This window comes from Leptonychotes weddellii, chromosome 5 (assembly GCF_054177405.1).
Source record: "Leptonychotes weddellii isolate Sample4059 chromosome 5, ASM5417740v2, whole genome shotgun sequence".
NCBI classification, from domain to species: Eukaryota; Metazoa; Chordata; class Mammalia; order Carnivora; family Phocidae; genus Leptonychotes; species Leptonychotes weddellii.
In genome coordinates, this window is record NC_138373.1 from 107804673 (window position 1) to 107824497 (window position 19825).

At 50.9% G+C, this 19825-nt stretch overlaps 2 protein-coding genes and 1 long non-coding RNA gene across 5 annotated transcripts; 2 read left to right on the top strand and 1 right to left on the bottom strand.

The window, feature by feature from the left end:
* The first annotated feature begins 1516 nt into the window (after positions 1 to 1516).
* Positions 1517 to 13273, top strand: PIP4K2C (phosphatidylinositol-5-phosphate 4-kinase type 2 gamma). The gene is made up of 10 exons (XM_081821951.1): positions 1517 to 1810; positions 4593 to 4690; positions 5367 to 5463; positions 5809 to 5952; positions 9211 to 9357; positions 9549 to 9587; positions 10182 to 10295; positions 10650 to 10917; positions 11096 to 11199; positions 11392 to 13273. The coding sequence occupies exons 1-10, from the start codon at positions 1637 to 1639 to the stop codon at positions 11470 to 11472; spliced, it is 1266 nt and encodes a 421-aa protein (XP_081678077.1). The 5' UTR covers positions 1517 to 1636; the 3' UTR covers positions 11473 to 13273.
* LOC145721819 (uncharacterized) lies at positions 8423 to 15172 on the bottom strand. The gene is made up of 2 exons (XR_014145736.1): positions 14875 to 15172; positions 8423 to 14147 (listed from the first exon to the last, which is right to left on the bottom strand). It is a non-coding gene; the product is annotated as an uncharacterized LOC145721819 (long non-coding RNA).
* On the top strand, positions 14488 to 19763 carry DTX3 (deltex E3 ubiquitin ligase 3). Of its 3 annotated transcripts, XM_031021981.2 has the most exons (7): positions 14488 to 14766; positions 15365 to 15517; positions 16132 to 16196; positions 16389 to 16465; positions 16822 to 17557; positions 18498 to 18715; positions 19064 to 19763. In XM_031021981.2, exons 4-7 carry the CDS (start codon positions 16437 to 16439, stop codon positions 19137 to 19139), a joined length of 1059 nt encoding a protein of 352 aa, XP_030877841.1. In that variant the 5' UTR covers positions 14488 to 14766; positions 15365 to 15517; positions 16132 to 16196; positions 16389 to 16436; the 3' UTR covers positions 19140 to 19763. The 3 variants fall into 3 exon arrangements, with proteins under 3 accessions (XP_030877841.1, XP_081678078.1, XP_006750752.1); XM_081821952.1 differs by lacking the exon at positions 15365 to 15517; XM_006750689.3 differs by lacking the exon at positions 15365 to 15517 and having other exon boundaries at positions 14491 to 14766; positions 16803 to 17557.
* Positions 19764 to 19825: the final 62 nt, after the last annotated feature.

The following is a 19825-nucleotide window of genomic DNA, read 5'->3' on the forward strand; positions in this document are numbered from 1 at the left end:
ACACTCCGTTCCCTTCTCACCTCCTCTGTTAGGCAAACAATTAAGGCAATTGATTGTGAAATTCTTCATCTGCCCTCTATCCCTACACACTTACCTATATCTGCACCGATCCTTTCCTTTCTTCCTCGTAACAAGTGATAAATCTCTCTTCTCTGGACTAAAGTAAGTCCCTTCTAGATCCTTCATTCTTGAGATACTTACATAGACCCAATATATAAAATATCTAAAAGTGTGGCAGACGGGCAGGTTATATCTTCTTTGTGATTTCTCCCCTTCTCCTTGTAAGGTCTCCCTGAAAAGTGTGTTACTTTTACTTTTTAAAGTAATCTCTATGCTCAACTTGGGGCCCAAACTCACAATCCTGAGATCAAGAGTCACATGCTCTACTGACTGAGCCAGCCAAGTGTGCCCTGAAAAGTGTGTGTTTTTACCGTGCTTCTCTGTAAGTGACTCCCCATCTTGTTTTCTTACAGCCAGATTTCCTGACAAAGTCCCAAGCTTCCCCTCCCCACTTCTTCATCTCCCATTCATTCCTCAGCCCACCTTGAACTGGCTCTTGTTCTGCTGAAACTGCTTTCTGAAGGTCACTGGTTGCCAAATACAATGGGCACTTCTCCATCCTTGTCTTGCTTCACCTCTCCATGACATGTGACACTGCTCTCCACTCCTTCTTTCTGGAAACTCCTTGGTCTGTGACCCTGCTCTCCTGGTTCCTTTTACCTCTCAGTCGTCTCCCACTAGCCTCTTAAATGCTGGTCTATACCAGGGTTCTTGCTTTCTCTGGAAGGTGCCATCCACTTCCCCAGATTCCATAACAATTACTCCATCTGTATCCCCAGCCCAGACTATTCTGGGCTCTGGGCTCATATGTTCAATTGCCCTCAGGTACCTCAAACACATTCCAAACTGAACTTTTCACCAAACTGCCTCTTTTCATGTCGCCACCACCATGTCTCCTCACCTTAGCCAGAAGCCTGGGATTCAATCTCAAGGTCTCCCTTTCCCTCAAGTCCCACATCCACTAAGAATTTTCCAAACTGACATCAAACTCTACCTTTAGATGTCATTCCCTTCTTTCCATCCCAACAGCCACTGTTTTAGTTCACCACCTCGTGCCTACACTTTCGGAATACTCGAGTCACCCCCCAGAATGATGCCTGAGTGGTTCTCGTAAAAGTCCATTTAATCCATCGAAACCACCTAAAGGATCTCCTACTTCGTAAAGAAATACTTTTGGGTGAGCCTCAGGCGAGAGGTTACTCCCAGAAACTGGGCAAAACCGGAAGGCAACGACTTTGCAGCAAAAGAGCCGCCGACCTGGGAGTGAACGAGGCCAGCCCAGGCCGCTTCCCCACCGCCTCGGTGGCAGGTCCGGGCCCGGCGGACCGCCGGCAGCCCGCAGGGAACGTGGCTTCCGTGCGCCCGCCCCTGCGCCAGGTGAGCCCACCCACCGCGCGGGCGTTGGGGTGGGCGGGCGCCAGGGGCGGAGCCAGCCCCGCACCGCCCTGCTGCGCGCCTGCGGGCCAGCCTCCGGTCACGTGACGGCGGCCCAGGTGAGCACCGCTTCCGGAGTCGGAAGCCTGCTTCGCCGCGGGCTCCGGCTTCCACTCCGTCGGGTGCACGGGAGAGGGAGACTATGGCGTCCTCCTCTGTCCCGCCGGCCACCGTACCGGCGGCGACAGCGGCCCCGGGCCCGGGTTTCGGCTTCGCTTCCAAAACCAAGAAGAAGCATTTCGTGCAGCAGAAGGTGAAGGTGTTCCGGGCGGCCGACCCGCTGGTGGGCGTGTTCCTGTGGGGCGTAGCCCACTCGGTGAGACCCGGCACTAGCCCCCCCAGAAGCCCTGTCCGAACCCCGCTGCTCTGGCTCCTCTGGGCGTCCCTGTTTCCAGGCTTCCGCCTCCGGAGCCCCTCGCGCGGCCACTTCCCCCCGCGGCTGTCCTGGTCCCTGCCCACCAAACCTCAGGTGTTCCCCGGCGTATCTTCTCGCCCTAGACGTTGTTGTTGTTTCGTTTTTGAAATGTAGACTTTGTTTCCCCCTCTGCCCTCTATTCCACCACTCTAGTTCCGCCTTCTCCACCTGAAATCCAGCTCGCTGCCTCCTTCCTGCCAGGTCCAGCCTCAGCCGCAGGCCACAGAGACCGGCTGGGACCCGGCTTCAGCTGGAAGGACATTAGGGGGAGGTGTGGCTGTTCAGGGTGGGGTGGTGGTGAGGTGTCCGGTGAGAGTTTGTGTGTGGAAGGGGAGCAGGGAAGGTAGCTAAATGAGGGGGATAGTTCACTTTCCTTTCTAGCTGCTGTCCTTGATTTTGGAACCTTGGCTTTGGGGAAAAGCTCCAGGCTTTCCTGGACTTTCTAATCCTGCTTGTCTCTTCCTTTCCCTTCCAGAGGTACAGCATTTCAGAGAAGCTACCCACCCTGAGCCCCATTAAGCCTTATGTATGGTATAAGCCTTTGCTCTTAACTGCATCCCCATTGCTGGCTGGAGTGATGGTGTTTGGTGTAAGTGGGGGGCTCGTCTTTGACCAAAGAGATGGCGCTGCCGCTCTGGTCCTGGGGACACTATGATGGTTAACTTTAGAAACAGGTAGAGGGGTATGGCCTGGGAATCAGGAGGAGGCCAAAGAGGCCAGTGCATCTATTTTCCTTCACTCAGGTGAAGGAAGCACAGCTATTGCTCCTCCTTCCTCAGATTTGGAGTGGGAGGGATGTAGTGATCTTGGCTGTAACAGGCAATATTTTATAAATCAATTTCCTCAAGTCGTTATAGTCACAGCAGGGTTGTAGAGATGGACGAGGGTGAGGAAGAATACAATTTTTTGTCCCCTTCTTAATTTGTGGTTTAGAATGTCGTTGGGTGTCTGTATTTGTATTTGTGGTTCTGTGGACCGCTCCCAGAGTATCTATGCTAAGGCACTTGGTATGGGCAAAGCTGATGGAGGTAGAGCTGCCTCTCATGTGTACTTTCCAGGTGACCCATCCATCCCTTTGGGAAGCTGAACAGGGAGGATTTTTCTTTGGTAAGGGTTGAGGGAGTTACACATGAGAGCTGCCTCAGCTTCCCTAGGTATATATACTTCAGCTCCAACACCCCACTGTGCAGCCAACCCACATTTACTTCAAGTGTCTAAAATGGAGAATTCCTTGAACATATGTCTTAGTGATGATTCAGCCTGCTTGACAGCAGGTGGTGAGGAGGGGGCATGAAGAACTATAGCTGAATTTTAGGCTGGGAATCTCAAGTGGCTTTTTTTTTTTCCTGGAAGAATATGTTCTGTCCTCCTTTTGTACTGAGAATGAGAGGAGCACGGTTTCACTGCAATCTGTGGGATTTAGGTTAGACTGCACTTCATAACCTCTGTTGAATGATCAAATAAAGGTAGGCAAGACACCCATTTATTCAGTTAAGAAACACCTCAGGACCCCTTGTGCCAAACATTATGCTAGCTAGGCACCTGAGAGACACAGACAGCTACAACTGGTCCTTGCCCTCGAAAAGCTCACAGTGTAGGTGGGGAACTTATATAAACTACCCATTAGAGTCGTATGTTAAGTGCGCTATTAAAGGTGGGTGAGGGCGCCTGGGTGGCTCAGTTGGTTAAGCGACTGCCTTCAGCTCAGGTCATGATCCTGGAGTCCCGGGATCGAGTCCCGCATCGGGCTTCCTGCTCGGCAGGGAGTCTGCTTCTCCCTCTGACCCTCCTCCCTCTCATGCTCTCTGTCTCTCATTCTCTCTGTCTCAAATAAATAAATAAAATCTTTAAAAAATAAATAAATAAATAAAGGTGGGTGAGCAGTACTGTGACAACACTGGGGAGAAAACACATCTCCTGGGATTTCTTCGTACAGGAACTCCCTTTCCACCCAGAATTAGCAGATGGCTGATTCTGGGGGCCAAGGAGAGCTTGTGTTGCTTGCAACCTTTGGGCCGTGGGTTGGCTTGACTTTAGGAACAGACAGCTAATGAGCTCATACCCTCTGCCTGCCTGCATGCATTCCCTCTGAAATCAGCTGCTCTTCTTTTACTTTATATCCAGGCAGGGGGGATCTACTAGAGAGACCTGGGTCAGGGTGGTTTGGAAGGCCTGGTCCTGTTTGTAAGGACATGCCTCCTGCAGGATGTGGACATCTCATTCTTGTTGCTGTGGACTCCTCAGAGTCCCATTAACTCTCTTGTCTACTTCAGAAAAAAAAAAAAAAATGCCTTTTGTTTTGTTTTTAATGGAGCATAGAACTGTTTGTCTTGAGTGTTTTGAGTCTGCTGAGGGTATTTTTTTTCTTTAGAACTTCTCACAGCTTTAAAAATAACCCTGAGCTGCTCACAGAGTTTGCCTAATATAAAATGACTGGTGCGAGCATGCAGTTCCCTGGGGGTGGAGTGTGAGGGGCTGTGTGTGGGGGCTGCTTACTGCAGTCCTTGTTGGGAGCGGAAGAGGTTGGATGCTTTCTCTCACCTCTGGCAAGTAGATGCATAACCAGTGTTCTTAAAGGAACGAGGTTTGAGTTGCCCTTTTCTGACTCTTGCCCAGACACAGTGTAGAAGTAGCTCTCCACACCACTCCTCACTGGCTCCCTGTTCTTGTTTTGGCTTATCAGATCAATGAGCTCAGCCAGGTGCCTCCCCCCGTGATGCTGCTGCCAGACGACTTTAAGGCTAGCTCCAAGATCAAGGTCAACAATCACCTTTTCCACAGGTATGTGGAGATCCCTGCTCTTCTCCTGTCAACCTTCCTAGAAGAAAATAATACATAATTTTAAGAGTTAAGATTCAGTGAATTGAAGGTTTTAGATTTGGAAGGCAATTTACAAGCTCTGTGTTCTAACCCCCTTCCCAGTGCAGAAATTCAGTATCATGCAAAGAAACTATTAAAATAACTTCCAGTGTTCTCTATACCCTTATGTATTTGTAATAGTTTGTTTCTCATCTAGTCTGGCAATACCACAGACTAAATACATTTAGATGCCCTTACCATTAGCTTCTGATAGAGACTCTCTGAAAGAAATATCTGAGTTTCCTAGGTGCTTCTGGTATCAGAAGATGCCATTCCAAACAGTGGCACCTATTGCTGATTTTAGGATGTCTGGAACTTACGTGAGATTTGTGAAATGATGCTGTTTAAACAGGTATTAAATCCTGGTTCTACTTAAGCTACTTACCAGCTCTATGTTTGAAGCAGGTCACTCAACCACCCTGAGCCCCAGTCTCCCCTTCTATAAAATGGGAATAATATACATTTAAAGGACTTTACGAGAGTTTTATGAGAATCAAATAAGGTAAATGTGTGAAGGTGCTCTATAAATGGTCAAGCTCTATATAAATGTAAGGTTATACTGTTACTTTGTTTTCTTACCTTGAAACCCCTGTTTCAGGGAAAATCTGCCTAGTCATTTCAAGTTCAAGGAGTATTGCCCCCAGGTCTTCAGGAACCTCCGTGATCGATTTGGCATTGATGACCAAGATTACCTGGTGAGAGTTCTTTTTGGGTGAGAGGGGTCCTTTCTCCCTGACAACCAGGGAATCCTTGGGCCAGTCATGTTGGGAGAAATGGGAGCTTTGGCAAGTCTGATTCTTTATCTCTTTGTGGTCACGGGCATCTTCAAAAATCTGATGAAAGCCATTAACCCTGTCCTTGGGGAAACATGTAGCTACATTAAAATTTTTGCTTTCACTTTCATTCAGTCCAGATGAAGAATCCCTGCTCAGCCTTTTATGCAGGGGTTTTATCCACTTCCAGACACAGTCACTTGACCATTATCCTATGACTTGCATCTCCATACACAGAGGAAAAGAGCCTCTGGCCTGTGTTCCTAGGTATCCCTCACCCGAAGTCCCCCGAGTGAAAGTGAAGGCAGCGACGGTCGCTTCCTTATCTCCTACGATCGAACTCTGGTCATCAAAGAAGTATCCAGTGAGGACATTGCTGACATGCACAGCAACCTCTCCAACTACCACCAGGTCAGGCGGCTCTCCAGCTTCACTCTTGCCCTCTCCTCTCTATTCATAGCTTAGCTGCTAGAGTACGTGGAAACTTCCTATCTCTTCTCCTCCCTACAACCCATTTTGCTGCCCAAGAAGCACTTGACATCATGTTTTTGAAAACTAGGAATTTCAGAAAAAGCCTCTGCGTACCTCTTTGTGTCTGACCAAATAGGAGAAGTTAGACACGGTCCTTCTGTTTTGGTATTTACAATCTAGAACTGCTGTGGATTGATACATAAAGGCCACTTGTAGAGCAAAGTATGAACTATAGACTGAGCCAGAATTAGGTGAAGTGTTAACACCAAATACACTGTCAGGAACAAATGCAATTTTGAGGAGAAAATCAGGATAAGTGCATGGTTGGGGATGAACTGGAGGGGAGAAGCCATGATCATATCCAGTCCTAAGTGGGATTAGAGAGGCTATTCTGTCTGATCAGATTAACTTGGAATGTGGAGTTTCTGGAATATTTTGGTGAGAAAAACATGGCCTGAATATCTTCCTACTGAAAAAAATATCTCTCCAAGGTCAACAAGCAAGGAATAAATGAAAGACTCAAAAAGTGATTGGTTTATTCAACAAACACTGAATGTCCATTATCAGTAGGCCCTCCATTAGGCAGCAGAGAAAGAGGTGGGTGAGGAAGAGGCTCTGGAGGATCTCTTGGTCTAATGGCAGAGGGTAGGAGAGCAGCATTAGCACATAGTGGAGGGTGTGCAGTAACAGAGGCATGGATGGAGTGCTGTGGGGGTGCAGAGGAAGAGCACCCTAACTTACCTGGGGAAAGAGAGAGGCACACTGGGAGCTTCAAGGAGAGTTTTTTAGAGAGAGTATCATAGGAGTTGATGCTTGAAAGACTAGTATGGACTCCTTAGACAAGGTGGAAGAAAGCATTCTAGGCAAAGGAAAACTTGGAAAGGCCCAGAGCTGTGAGAGAGGTGTGTTATTTAGAAATAGCCCTGTGACTGCATTTTCGAGATTGGGCTGGACTATTGGGAGTGAAGAGTGAGCAGGTTGGAGGGAATGAGAACAGTCTCGGTGAGCAAGGACCAAGGCTGGAGAATGGAGAAGCCCTAGTGGCCGAGATGCAGAGGAAGACCTGTGGGAGACTTGTGCGAATTGAGGGCAAGGCGCCTCCAGATTCCTGCTTCGGGATAACTGGGTGTCCATTCACGAACATTTGGGAAGCAGAAAAAGAAACCAGTTTGGGGCAGAAGGCAGTTCTTTTTTTTTTTTTTTTTTTTTAAGATTTTATTTATTTATTTGACAGAGAGAGACACAGTGAGAGAGGGAACACAAGCAGGGGGAGTGGGAGAGGGAGAAGCAGGCTTCCCACGGAGCAGGGAGCCCGATGCAGGGCTCGATCCCAGGACGCTGGGATCATGACCTGAGCCGAAGGCAGACGCTTAATGACTGAGCCACCCAGGCACCCCGAATGTGGGGTTTGTACCATTCCTCCAGATATAGATGTCCCATAAGTGGTTGGGGAATCGAGTTCAGGCAAGTAGAAGTGTAGATTTGAGAGTCACAGGTGAATAGATGGTGATTAAAACCAGAAATATAGACTAGATTATTGATGGGAAGTGTGTGGAGAAGAAATAAAAAGAAGCAAGGAGAGGAGAGAGCCCATAAAGGAGACTGAGTTGCCGATGCCCTCCTTTGTTCTATGTGGGATTTGAGAAGAGAGGGGAGGAGAATTGGAAGAGTGGAATAGCGGGAGCTCAGGGTGCAGAGAGTTCTAGGGAGAGACTGGTCAGGAGTATCAAGTGCCCCCTAGTTGAAATACAACAATAACTGCAATGAATACCCATTGGATTTGGCAACTGAGGGATTTGAGGAAGGGAGAAGTAGATTTCAGAGGAAAAATAAGGATATGAATCTGATTTCACTGGTTTGAGGTATGAATGAGAGGAAGTGGATTGACCACTTTTCTGAGAAGGCTGGCTCTGAAGAGAAATAGGCGGCAATACTGAGAGAGACAGTTGCATTGAAAGAGGAATCGATTTTTGTTTTGTTTTTTAAGATATTTATTTATATTTAGATTTTTAGATTTTATTTATTTATTTGACAGAGAGGGACACAGCAAGAGAGGGAACACAAGCAGGGGGAGTGGGAGAGGGAGAAGCAGGCTTCCCGCTGAGCAGGGAGCCCGATGCGGGGCTGATCCCAGGACCCTGGGATCATGACCTGAGCCGAAGGCAGACGCTTAACGACTGAGCCACCCAGGTGCCCCAAAAGAGGAATCGTTTTTTAAGAATCCAAATTATGGGACGCCTGGGTGGCTCAGTTGGTTAAGCAACTGCCTTCGGCTCAGGTCATGATCCTGGAGTCCTGGGATCGAGTCCCACATCCGGCTCCCTGCTCGGCAGGGAGTCTGCTTCTCCCTCTGACCCTCCCCCCTCTCATGCTCTCTCTCTCTCAAATAAATAAATAAAAATATTAAAAAAAAAAATCAAATTATAAGCCATCATGTAAGCATTTTTACTACAGGAATCTAGCCCACCAGGAAACATAAGTCTAGGTAAAATCATTTCATTGGTAAGCAGATGTAATTTCTAATCCTGGTTCTGTGACCACTCATACTTAAAGAGGGTCTAGGGGCACCTGGGGGGGCTCAGTCAGTTGAGTGGCTGACTCTTGATTTCAGCTCAGGTCGTGATCGCAGGGTCTTGGGATTGAGCTGGGCTCCAAGCTCAGCAAGGAGTCTGCTTGTCTCTCTCCGTTTGTGCCCCCCCCCCAAATAAATAAAATCTTTAAAATTAAGAGACATTATACAAATGGAATAAATCAGAGATGAGAGTTCACAAACTGCATGGATAATCACAGGCCTCTTTAACAAGTCCCCACCACTTTGTTTTTTTTTTAAGATTTTTTAAAAAATTTATTTATGTGCGAGAGAGAGAGAGAGAGAGAGAGAGTGAGTGCAGAGATGTGTTTGTAGGGGGGCAGAGAGGGAGGGAGAGGAAGAGGGAAAGAATCCCAAGTGGATTCCACGCTCTGCGGGGCTTGATCTCACAACCCTGAGATCATGACCTGAGTGGAAACCAAGAGTCAGATGCTCAACCGACTGAGCCACCCAGGTGCCCCCCTCCCCCCACCACTTTTGACTGGGTAACCTCTCTACTTGAAGTTGTCTGCCCTACCCTGGAATGGTGGTATTTGCATTCCCATCCCTGGGCTGTTCGTGCATTTACTTCTCAGCTTCTCCCCATTCCTTCCTCCCTCCTACCTCAGTACATTGTGAAGTGCCATGGGAACACACTGCTGCCCCAGTTCCTGGGGATGTACCGGGTCAGCGTGGACAATGAAGACAGCTACATGCTTGTGATGCGTAACATGTTTAGCCACCGTCTTCCTGTGCACAGGAAGTATGACCTCAAGGTAAGGAAAGGATAGTTAGGGCTGAGGGAGAGGCTCCTGATGGCCTAAGAGTGGGGAAGGGCCTGGGAGGGCACTTAGAGTGTTCATTTCAAAGGAAAGAAGACTATGGGTTTGAGTACCCATCTTAGGAGCTGGATCCTAACTATTCTTTTAGTCACTTCTGCTGACTTGGTCTTTGGGTCTCTCCACAGGGCTCCCTTGTATCCCGAGAAGCCAGCGATAAGGAAAAGGTGATACTGCTATGCTATTAGGTGATAGGGTGAGGGATGAGGGAGGGCAGACAAAGGGATTTCCTTAGGATAGAGGTAGGGGTCATCAGCTATTTATTCTTACCTTAAACCACCAAAAGGACGAGGTGTGAGCTGGTGCCGACCCAGGGATTAAATGTTTGGAATGGGCAGCGGGAGCAGCTGCTATCTCACTGGCATGGGCTATCCCATGTGGAAGGTTTGGCGAAGGATGGAGATGACGAACTTTAAGAGCGAAATGTTTACCCTCTACCTCCCACTCTGGGTTCTTGTAGTCAAGCAGCTCTTTTTGCTTAAGAAGGAGAAAGAAAAGTCAGCTTGAGGGGTCTTGACTGAAAACCGTAAGCAGAAGGTAGTGGGATGTGATTTGGGGTACCATTGCAGTGACTGAGTTTGGAGAAGCCGCTAGAGCTGAGAACGGCCTCTGGGGCAGCGTGGCAGTGTGGAGTCAGAGAGGGGCTGTAGGATCTCTCTCCCCTCGAAGCTACTGAGTTAGACATAGAGCCCCAGATAGAGCATTGCTCTCTGAGACCTTGGGGGAAGGGATATATTCCTAAGATGTCCCTTTACTTTCAGGTTAAAGAATTACCCACCCTTAAGGATATGGATTTTCTCAACAAGAACCAGAAGGTTTATATTGGTGAAGAGGAGAAGAAAGTATTCTTAGAGAAGCTAAAGAGAGATGTGGAGGTGATGATCCGTGTGCTTGGGAAATGGCTGTTTCCTGTTGTTCCCATTCCCAGTCTGAGGGAACTGCTCCCCTTCCCTTTATTCTTTGGGTTCTCTGCATGTAGGGGAGTTGGGTATGGGACATGAAAAACCCTCAGAGGTGATGCATGGAGGGGGTGGCTAGAGTCAGCTGAAAGGATGACCTCAGATACCAGAACATTGATGTACTAAAGGGCAGTGGTATCCTTCCAACCCTCAATTTTCATCCTTCCTTTCCCCAGGAGGGCCCCAGAAACTCAGGAGTGGAGGTTTAGGGGTGGTACCTGGGAGTGGGGAAGGAGATCTGAGGTATCTGACTTGTCAGTGGGGTCTCAGTTCCTAGTGCAGCTGAAGATCATGGACTACAGCCTTCTGCTGGGCATCCACGACATCATTCGGGGCTCTGACCCAGAGGAGGAGGGGCCTGTGCGGGAGGAGGAGTCAGAGGGGGATGGGGACTGTGGCCTGACAGGACCACCCGCTCTGGTGGGCTCCTATGGCACCTCCCCTGAGGGTATCGGCGGCTACATCCATTCTCATCGGCCCCTGGGCCCTGGAGAGTTTGAGTCCTTCATTGACGTCTACGCCATCCGGAGTGCTGAGGGTGAGAGAGATCCTGGAAATATTAAGGGTGTTGGTGGTGGTGGGGGAGTTGGCCTTGGGGGACTGAGACCAGGGTGGTGGGAGAGAGGCTGGTTAGCTTTTCAAAACAGATCTGACTGGTTCTTGGGGAGAGGGAATTGGGACTGTACTTGCTCTTCATTGCTGGTTTCTTTCCCCAGGGGCCCCCCAGAAGGAGGTGTATTTCATGGGTCTCATCGACATCCTGACACAGTATGATGCCAAGAAGAAAGCAGCTCATGCAGCCAAAACTGTCAAGCATGGGGTAAGGGTTCCGCAAAGCCTTTCCTTTCCTATCTTTTGACTCTTTGGGAACAGGGGGCCATTTGTGCCAGAGAAATGGGGTGGCAAAAGGACAAAGGGTTGGGGATGGAAGTGGTGTGGAGTGGAATGGAGGGTGGAGAGTGGGAAGGGTGGGGCGGTGGCCTGACACTGTGTTCCATACTTCCTCTCACAGGCTGGGGCAGAGATCTCTACTGTCCATCCTGAGCAGTATGCTAAGCGATTCCTGGATTTTATTACCAACATCTTTGCCTAAGAGACTGCCTGACTCCATGCTGACTGCTGCTTTATCTTCAAGGTGGCAGGGTTCTGAGAGGCTTGGGGAAATTGTGGATATGCTGATCACTACTTCTTTTCCTCCTTTGTTAAATTCCAGCTACAGGCTCCTTGCATCCAGATAACTCCATCTTGTTGAGTAGGCTCTTCCTCACCCTCAGAAATACACTATCCTATCTCCCCCTGTCCAGTTTTCTTCCTTTTCTCCCTCCCCTCCAACCATTCTGCTTGCTTCATTAGAGTGTTACTGTTGACTCACTCCCAAGTGCCTTGATCTTTGTAAATGTCCTGTTATTTCTAGAACATAGGAGGAGATGGGGGAAGGGGGTTACTTGCCAACTTCAGGACCTGACTGGACAGATGGACCTGGCTCAAGCAACTACTCTGGATGCACTTTGCTGTGTGGGATGAACTAAGAGTGTCTGAATTTTGCTGATAACTTTATAGAACTCACTGTAGCATGCTTCCTTCCCAGTAGGCCCTGGGATGGAGGACTTTCAAGATACTACAGTTGTGGGTGCTGGCATGCACACATGTGATGGGATATGGCCCATCTTACACACTAATGGGGTGGGGAGTGGCGAGCCGGCTGGCACCTCACAGAGGTGGGACCCACGAGGACACTTGAAATTATGCAGGGAATTGGAAAAGGTGTCTGTCAAGAATTGACTCCTCTCCAGTCTCTTTCCTCATCCTTTTTCCAACCCCCACCCCTGTACTTCTGGGTACAAGAGCCCAGAGATGGCGAAAGTGTTCAAGCCTGGGTGAAGACATTGGACTGCTACTGCTCTTCACCAGGACCTCACACCCCTCCTGGGGCTGGAACCCTTCAGTGGGGGGTGTGGGCAGTTTTGGAGGCTGGAATGATGGGCCAGGGTAAAAGGTTCATTCCCAGTGCTAAATTTCCCCTCTTCATGTCTATCCATCCCTGAGGTTTTATTCCCACCAGAAGGGAATATCTCTGCCTGGGTCAATCCTGGTCACTTCAAGAGGATGAAGGACTCAAGTGTGGGAACCTGCTCTACTCCTTGGAGGTGTGCACCTAGCATACTTCCTTCTCAGTCCCATCTCAAATCCTTTCTCCAGTTGGATTTGTTATTCTGTTCTTTTCTGTCTCATACTGCTACTGTGTCTCCCAAGGGACAGATGGACTTCTTTGTCATCTTCACTCTCCACCCCCAGAGAGGAGTCAGAGCCAGGACTCAAATCACCCAGCCCCCTCCAAAGAGTTGAAATGACATGTGATAGTCTCAGAATGTAGAGGACTCTGATGACCCAGATAGTGTCCTCCCCATCCCCTGATGCCTTTGGGGCTAAGGCAACCATTCTTGCTACTCTCCACTCGATCCCCTTTATGGCTTCCACACTTTTTTTTTAACATAAAGATGGGCACTAGCAACTGGCCTCTGGGGATGCAAGGATTCTTTGCACTGTATATAGCTGGACTGATTTGTCTCACAAGAAGTCATACAGTCATAAAGGAGAATTCCTCTCTCCCCTCCATCTTCTCCAAAGGAAGTAACAAGAGGAATCCACAGTTAAGGATTAGAGCCCTTATAATATCTTCCCATCAGGGGCCCGCTGATCTTTTTCATTCCAGCCGTCTACCTTTCCCCTGTTGAATGCAATAAAACTCCATGACACCAGCAGCTGTCGCTCTTTAGAAATTGGTTTTCTGACCATGTGGCTGATGTATCATGAGCAGTATGGTCTTCATTTTGTTGCTTCTGTTTTTCATCTTTTTTGTTTTATTAATTAATAAAAAAGATCTTGTGTATTTACTCCCATTGCTGTCACTATATAGGAAATAAACTATTGAATCCATATTCCTTCACAGACATGCCTTCCCCCACCCCCTTTCTGGGGAACCCTGTGCTTCGGGGTGTGGAAACCAGATGAAGAATTCCGATCATTAAGATGTTGGGCCCCTAACTAAGAATGTGGGGTTCTAGATCGATAGCTGTGAACTTAAAAGGTTGTGAGGGGTGTGCATGGGAATGGAAAACTTACTGTCCGGCTTTGTGGGAGTTCAGCTATAGGGGGGCCAGGGAGAACAGCTGATGTGGCGCTCCCTCTTCCCCCAGGGTTCTGGGCTTGATCACACACCCATTCCTGTAAAGGTGGGTGAGCCTCTCAGAGCACACTGGCAGGAGCTAAAATAAGGAACTGGGTGTTTCCCTAGGCTTCCTGGGAAATATGTCCTCTGTCTGGAGAGCGGGAAGAGTACAACGGGGTCCTGGGAAAGTGAAGAAAGGGACCAATCCTCCAGCCCAGAGGGGGGGAGTGAAAAAAGGGGTGGATAAATAGAAGTTGTTGCCAGTCTGGGAGATCCAGTACTGTTTGGCCGAGGAGGTCTTTTGGCTGGTGGAAAAACCTGGCTTGATGTGGCCCCAGGGAAGTGAATTGGACTGGGGGCGGAGATTGCTCTGATGTGGGAAGCAGAACAGAGCAGAGTTGTTTTTCCTTTGAGTTTTTAACTCTATTTGAACCATAGACTTGACACCCCCAGCCCCCACCCCAAGGCATTTTTTAAAAAGAGGTATTCACTCCCCGTTCTGCACTAGCCTCAGTATCCCTGTTTGTGGAAACAAAAGTCAGAGGCACTTACCAACACCCAACCGGGAGCAGGTTGTGGGGGTCACAGAAGGTAACAATCTAGGAAAACGCAAGCGAGGAGGGAAGGGATTGAAATAGTTTAGTCCTGGGGTTTGTTTATTTTTTAGAACCAGTGCTTTTCTTACTATGACTCTTCTTCCCATCCCAAATTATTCCTCAAAGTCCCTTCTAGCAATAGCATAAGGATCACAGAAGAATTGCCCCCTTCCCCACCTACCTAAGCCGACACTCCTCGCCCACCCATCCGCCACCAGCCTGCAGAAGCTGCCACGCAGCTGGCTGGAAAAGCAAAGGGAGAGCCCCCCCCCCCCCCGGGAGGGGGAAGCGAGAAGGGTGGCGTCTAAGAGATTTAACCTCCTACCCTCGGTTCCACACGCCACCCCCTCCCTCCAAAGACTGGGACGGCTCCTCCATTTTTGTTTTGGGGCGGAAGGGCAGGGGCTCGTGGATGGAAGGGGGTCAAAGGAAACGGTGATTATCACCTGTACGGGGGAAGCGGGTGCCGTCCTCCCTCCTACCCTTTCTCTCAGTCTGCACCCCCTCTGCAAACTCCCCCCCACCTTCTCGGGGTCTCCCCCCGCCCTTGTTGCTAAGGCCCAGACCGTCATCCCAGCAACAGCCTCAGTCATGTGACCGGCAATGGCGGCGCTGACGGGAGGTAGGTGAGCCCGGCGCCCCCCACACCCACCGCGCGCCCCCCGGACCCCGCTCGCAACCCCCGCGCGCCCTCCCTGCCCCCCCTGCGCCCCCTCCTCCGCCTCCTTACCCGCGCGCGGCGCCGGGGGCCCCCTCCACGCCTGGCCGATCCTCTTCCTATCACCCTCCAGCTTTGGCCTCCATTTGGGGGTTCTGGGAACCGCGATCGGGCCGACATGCACCCCCACCCAGTGGTGGGGCTCTGGGGGCTCCGGCGAGAGGGGGACGTGGGGATTGGTTCTGGATCTTGCAGGAGGTCATAGGGGATGGGTGGGGCTGCCTCAGTTGGTGCCCCCAGGGACCCTCGCCCTTCCCCCGCTGCCCCTGTGTGGCCGCCGTCTGGAGGGAGGGACTGGCCCTGTGTCCGGCCTGGGTTGCCCCAGAAGAATCAGAGACCCAGCATAAGCTGTGGCCCCGCCTCCCTTTTCTGTGCCAGCAGGACTTGGAGCTAAGGACATCTAGGTCTTGGGTTCCCACTGATGGAGAGGGGGGTGTTCCACCTTGGATAGACAGAATGAGCTGAGGTTCTAGGATTTCAGTTTCACTTTCTGAATCTCGAGGTGCATCTGGCCTTGAGGGGACTATGATGGAGGCACAAACAGAGAGCCGCTCCCCTTTGGATCAGTCAAGGAATTGAGGTCACACTAATGGCCCCTCTTTCTATTTGAGCTACATTTGGAGGTGTTGTAGGGACAGCTCTGTAGCTGAACATGGTAAGACTCAGGGGAAACCTAAGTCTCCTCCAGCTGAGCCCCTGCTGAGCCCCACACCTCCCTAAATGCAGGCTGGGTTGCTGACAGGCTTACTGCCCCAGTGCGGGGCTGGGGGTTGTTTAAAAGGTGACAGTAAGAACTTCGTTATTTAGGGGCTGTTGCCACTTTGTTGGCATTCCAAACAGACTTCAGCAGAAGGGACTGGGTTAGCTCTCAAAGAAGGCTCCTAGCGATAGGGACTGAATTATTTGGGAATACGGGGCAGGGTGAGGAGTTGGAGAGCATAGGTAATATTCTTACCCATGTGATCTGAGGGAGGTGGCAAGAAAGACCTCCATCTGTGTGGGCTTTTCCCTTCCTGACTTCTCTTATCTGTGCCCTAGGCTTTCTTGAGAGCCTCAGAGCTGGGGAAGAAAAGAGGAAAGTTAGCATGTTGAAGTTCCATCTTTAGCAACTTGGGAGAGGCTGGGGATGCAGTTCTGCAGAAGAGAAGGAGAGGAAATGGAAGAGGAGTTTTTGTTTGGTTTCTGGGCTGCTGGTGGAGTGGGGTGAGGGGGGTATGGTAACATTTGTCATCATAACCTTTTACTCTCTACTCTCCCCCTTCCCGCTAGTCCTGGTCAGCTGAGTGTGGAAATAGAGGGATTTCTGCTGCTCTCATTGTCCATGGGCTTCCCAGGTATCTGCCTCCCAGGGGAAACTCAGCTTCGCCTTTAAATTGGTTTCGTCCATTCCATGTGCCAAGTAATCCCATTCCCAGTAACTTACACCCAGGTTCCCAGTCTTCTGTTACATGGGCTGCTGTGTTGGCGCATGTGGGAAGGGGGTACGGGGTTTCTCACTTTCCTTCCTTTTCCTTTCCACCCACCAGGTCACACAACCTACAAGTAGGGAGCAGGGACAGTGAGAGAGAGCCTGCATGCCAATTCTAAGCTCTTCAGGATCAAAGTGAGCACAAAGTCTCCCTCCCCTTTAAAGAAGCCAGTTTTCACCCAGAGGGAGGAGGGCGAGATTGTTTCTGTGATCTTGGGAGGAGTATAAAGAGAACCAAGACTGGTGCTTAGCTCAGATGATGATAATAAAGTTAGATAAACTTTCTTGCTCTTCAGTGGGTGCTGGGGTTTGAAAGATAAGAGGAGACAGAAAATGAACTTGGGGGAGGAGTTGGGGGTTGGACTCTGAGATAGTAGAGGTAATATAGGGTTGGAGAGGAACCTGAAGTAGGAGGCACTGATTTTGTCAAACGGGGACCCCCCACCCTGAGTCCCTTTCACCCTGGGGGCAGTGTCGTTCGTCCTGTCCAGAATGGCAGCCTGTGGAGGCACCTGCAAGAACAAAGTGACTGTCTCCAAGCCTGTGTGGGACTTCCTGAGCAAGGAGACCCCAGCCCGGCTGGCCCGGCTTCGGGAGGAGCACCGTGTGTCCATCCTCATAGATGGCGAGACTTCTGACATCTATGTCCTCCAGCTTTCCCCGCAGGGCCCTCCCCCGGCCCCTCCCAATGGGCTCTACCTGGCCCGGAAGGCTCTCAAGGGGCTGCTAAAAGAGGCTGAGAAAGAGCTGAAGAAAGCTCAGAGGCAGGGCGAGCTTATGGGCTGCCTGGCTTTGGGGGGTGGCGGGGAGCACCCTGAGCTACACCGTCCAGGGCCCCCCCCTCCCCCTCTGCGAGCAGCCCCGCTTCTGCCCCCAGGGGCTCGGGGGCTCCCTCCTCCTCCCCCTCCCCTCCCCCCTCCCCTTCCTCCCCGCCTTCGGGAGGAGGCTGAAGAACAAGAGAGCACCTGCCCCATCTGTCTGGGGGAGATCCAGAACGCCAAGACATTGGAGAAGTGTCGGCACTCATTCTGTGAGGGCTGCATCACCCGGGCCCTGCAGGTGAAAAAGGCCTGTCCCATGTGTGGCCGCTTCTATGGGCAGCTGGTGGGCAACCAGCCCCAGAATGGGCGGATGCTGGTCTCTAAGGACGCCACACTCTTACTGCCCAGCTATGAGAAGTATGGCACCATCGTCATCCAGTACGTCTTCCCGCCCGGTGTCCAGGGGGTAAGAAGACCTATGGCCTGCCTTTGCCCTTTGGTTTTCCCCACTTTGGTTCTCCCCAAGCGCGTTCTCTGACCTAGGCAAACTGGGTGAAGGGGAGTGTATTTGTTAGATGTGACGTAGTCTTGCTGTCTCCCAGTATGCCTTCCCACTCAGTGCCCCGGAGCTAGGAGGTCCCCTTCAGGCCCAGCTTTTCTGTCCCACAACCCGAAGGCACACATGAAAATCAGGTATGAGAGAAAGGAATTGAATACTATTTCCCTGATGAACTTGGATGTCGACAACTATTCTTGGCAGGGGTGAATTCTGTGGAGATGGTGACTCAGGTGCCAGCGGGCGCAGCAGGAAGGGGGCTAACCCTCCTCGCAGGGCACTGAGTGTTACTTTGTTCCCGATTGATGAGACAGTGGAAGGTTAAAACGGGAGCAGTCAGGAGCCTAGAGGTCTCCTCCTGCTTGACCAAGCAAGAGTAATTCTCAGTCCTGGTTTGCAGAGGGCCGGCGAAGCTCTGAAGAAGAGTAATGGGCAAATGGAACAGGTCAGGCAGGCAAAGAGGCTTGGGAGCGTTCTCAGGTGGAGAAGGGAAGGCTGAAAGATAGCTTATTCTCAGTCTTCACATTTCTGCTGAGTTATCTGGTGAGTAAGGACCGGCTACTTCCCATCTCTTTTGAGAATCCACTCGTCGCTGAATTGAGACTTGAGGGATGGAGGCAGCAGAAAGAACTTCTTTAATAGTAAGGATTTTGTCCAGAAACAGGCTCCTGCTGTCCAAACCTTTCAAGGAAGTCTCTCCTTCCTTGAAAGGCTGTCAGCCTGTTGCTGCCCTGTCAGCATTAGCTGGGGGTGCACAGACAGACAGCCAGCCAGGATGACCCTCTGGTGGCATGGTGGGCCTTCAGATGCCCAGCTGCTCACTGTCCTGTCTGCCTCCCCTCCCTCCCAGGCTGAACACCCAAACCCAGGAGTTCGCTATCCTGGCACCACCCGGGTGGCCTACCTCCCGGACTGCCCTGAGGGCAACAAGGTGCTGACCCTGTTCCGCAAGGCATTTGACCAGCGACTCACCTTCACTATCGGCACGTCCATGACCACAGGGAGACCGAATGTCATCACCTGGAACGACATCCACCACAAGACCAGCTGCACAGGGGGACCCCAGCTGTGCGACCCTTCTTCATTTCCTTTCCCTTCGCCCCTCCCCTTCTCTCCATTTCCAGTGAGGGAATGACATTAATCCCCTCTCCTGCTGGGAGCCTCCTAACTGGAGAGGACCACCCCCAAACTATTCAACCATCTCTTCCATGCCAGTTTCTCTACATTCAACCTGGTCCAGTATGCCCAGTTCACCTACAAAACTAAGCAGAATTGGGCTAAGTTACCTGGGGTTTGGATATCCTTAGGGGAGGTGGGGAGGGGCTGGACTGGGGCACCCAGAATGAGGGTGAACATGAGGCTAATATGAGTAAGCTGCAACAGCTAATCCTGACCTTCATTTCTCTTTGCTCCCAGGTTTGGGTACCCAGACCCCACCTACCTGACCCGGGTGCAAGAAGAGCTGAGAGCCAAGGGTATCACAGATGACTGAAGGCCATCCCCTTTGCCAAGCCCTTGTCTTTCTCCATAGGACCCAGCGGAAGCCTCTGTTCTCCTCTCTCCCTCTGCCCCCCACACCACACGAATAGGGGACCAGTCTGACTGGGGAAGGAGTTCAGAGAGGGAGGGCAGTCCCTTCCCCTGTCCCCCCACAGGCGAGTGCTTCAGTGCAGTGTGAACCACTCCCTTCTGGCAGAGGGATCTCCCAGGCTCTGCTCCCCTCCTCCCCCTGTACATACTCCCAATCTCCCTACCCCCTCCACTGCCCTTGGCTTTTTCTGGTATGTGCTGTGCTCCAATGACTAAGCTGAGAAAGGACCTGGGTGGGGAAGGAGGGTCTCTTGAGCCCCCTGCCCCCACAAACTGCTCCACTGCTGAACTTCGGTGTGGCGGAGGGGGCATGGGGCTGAGCTGAGCCCCCAAGGAGCTGGCCTTGTGTGTTCTTCAGAAACAGTCCCCCTTCTACCTTAACCTTGTCCTTTCTGTCCTGTGTCTCCGTCTCTGTCAGTCTGTCTCCCGCTCTGCCCCCTATAAGGAGCCTCCTTGCCCTGTTCTGGAATCGCCGCCAGACTGTAGCTTTTAATTTAATAAAAATAAAGTAAAATATGCAACTCTCTATGCCACACCCGTTCTGTTCTGTGAACCAGGGTGGGGGTGGGGTGGGGAGCGGAACCTGCT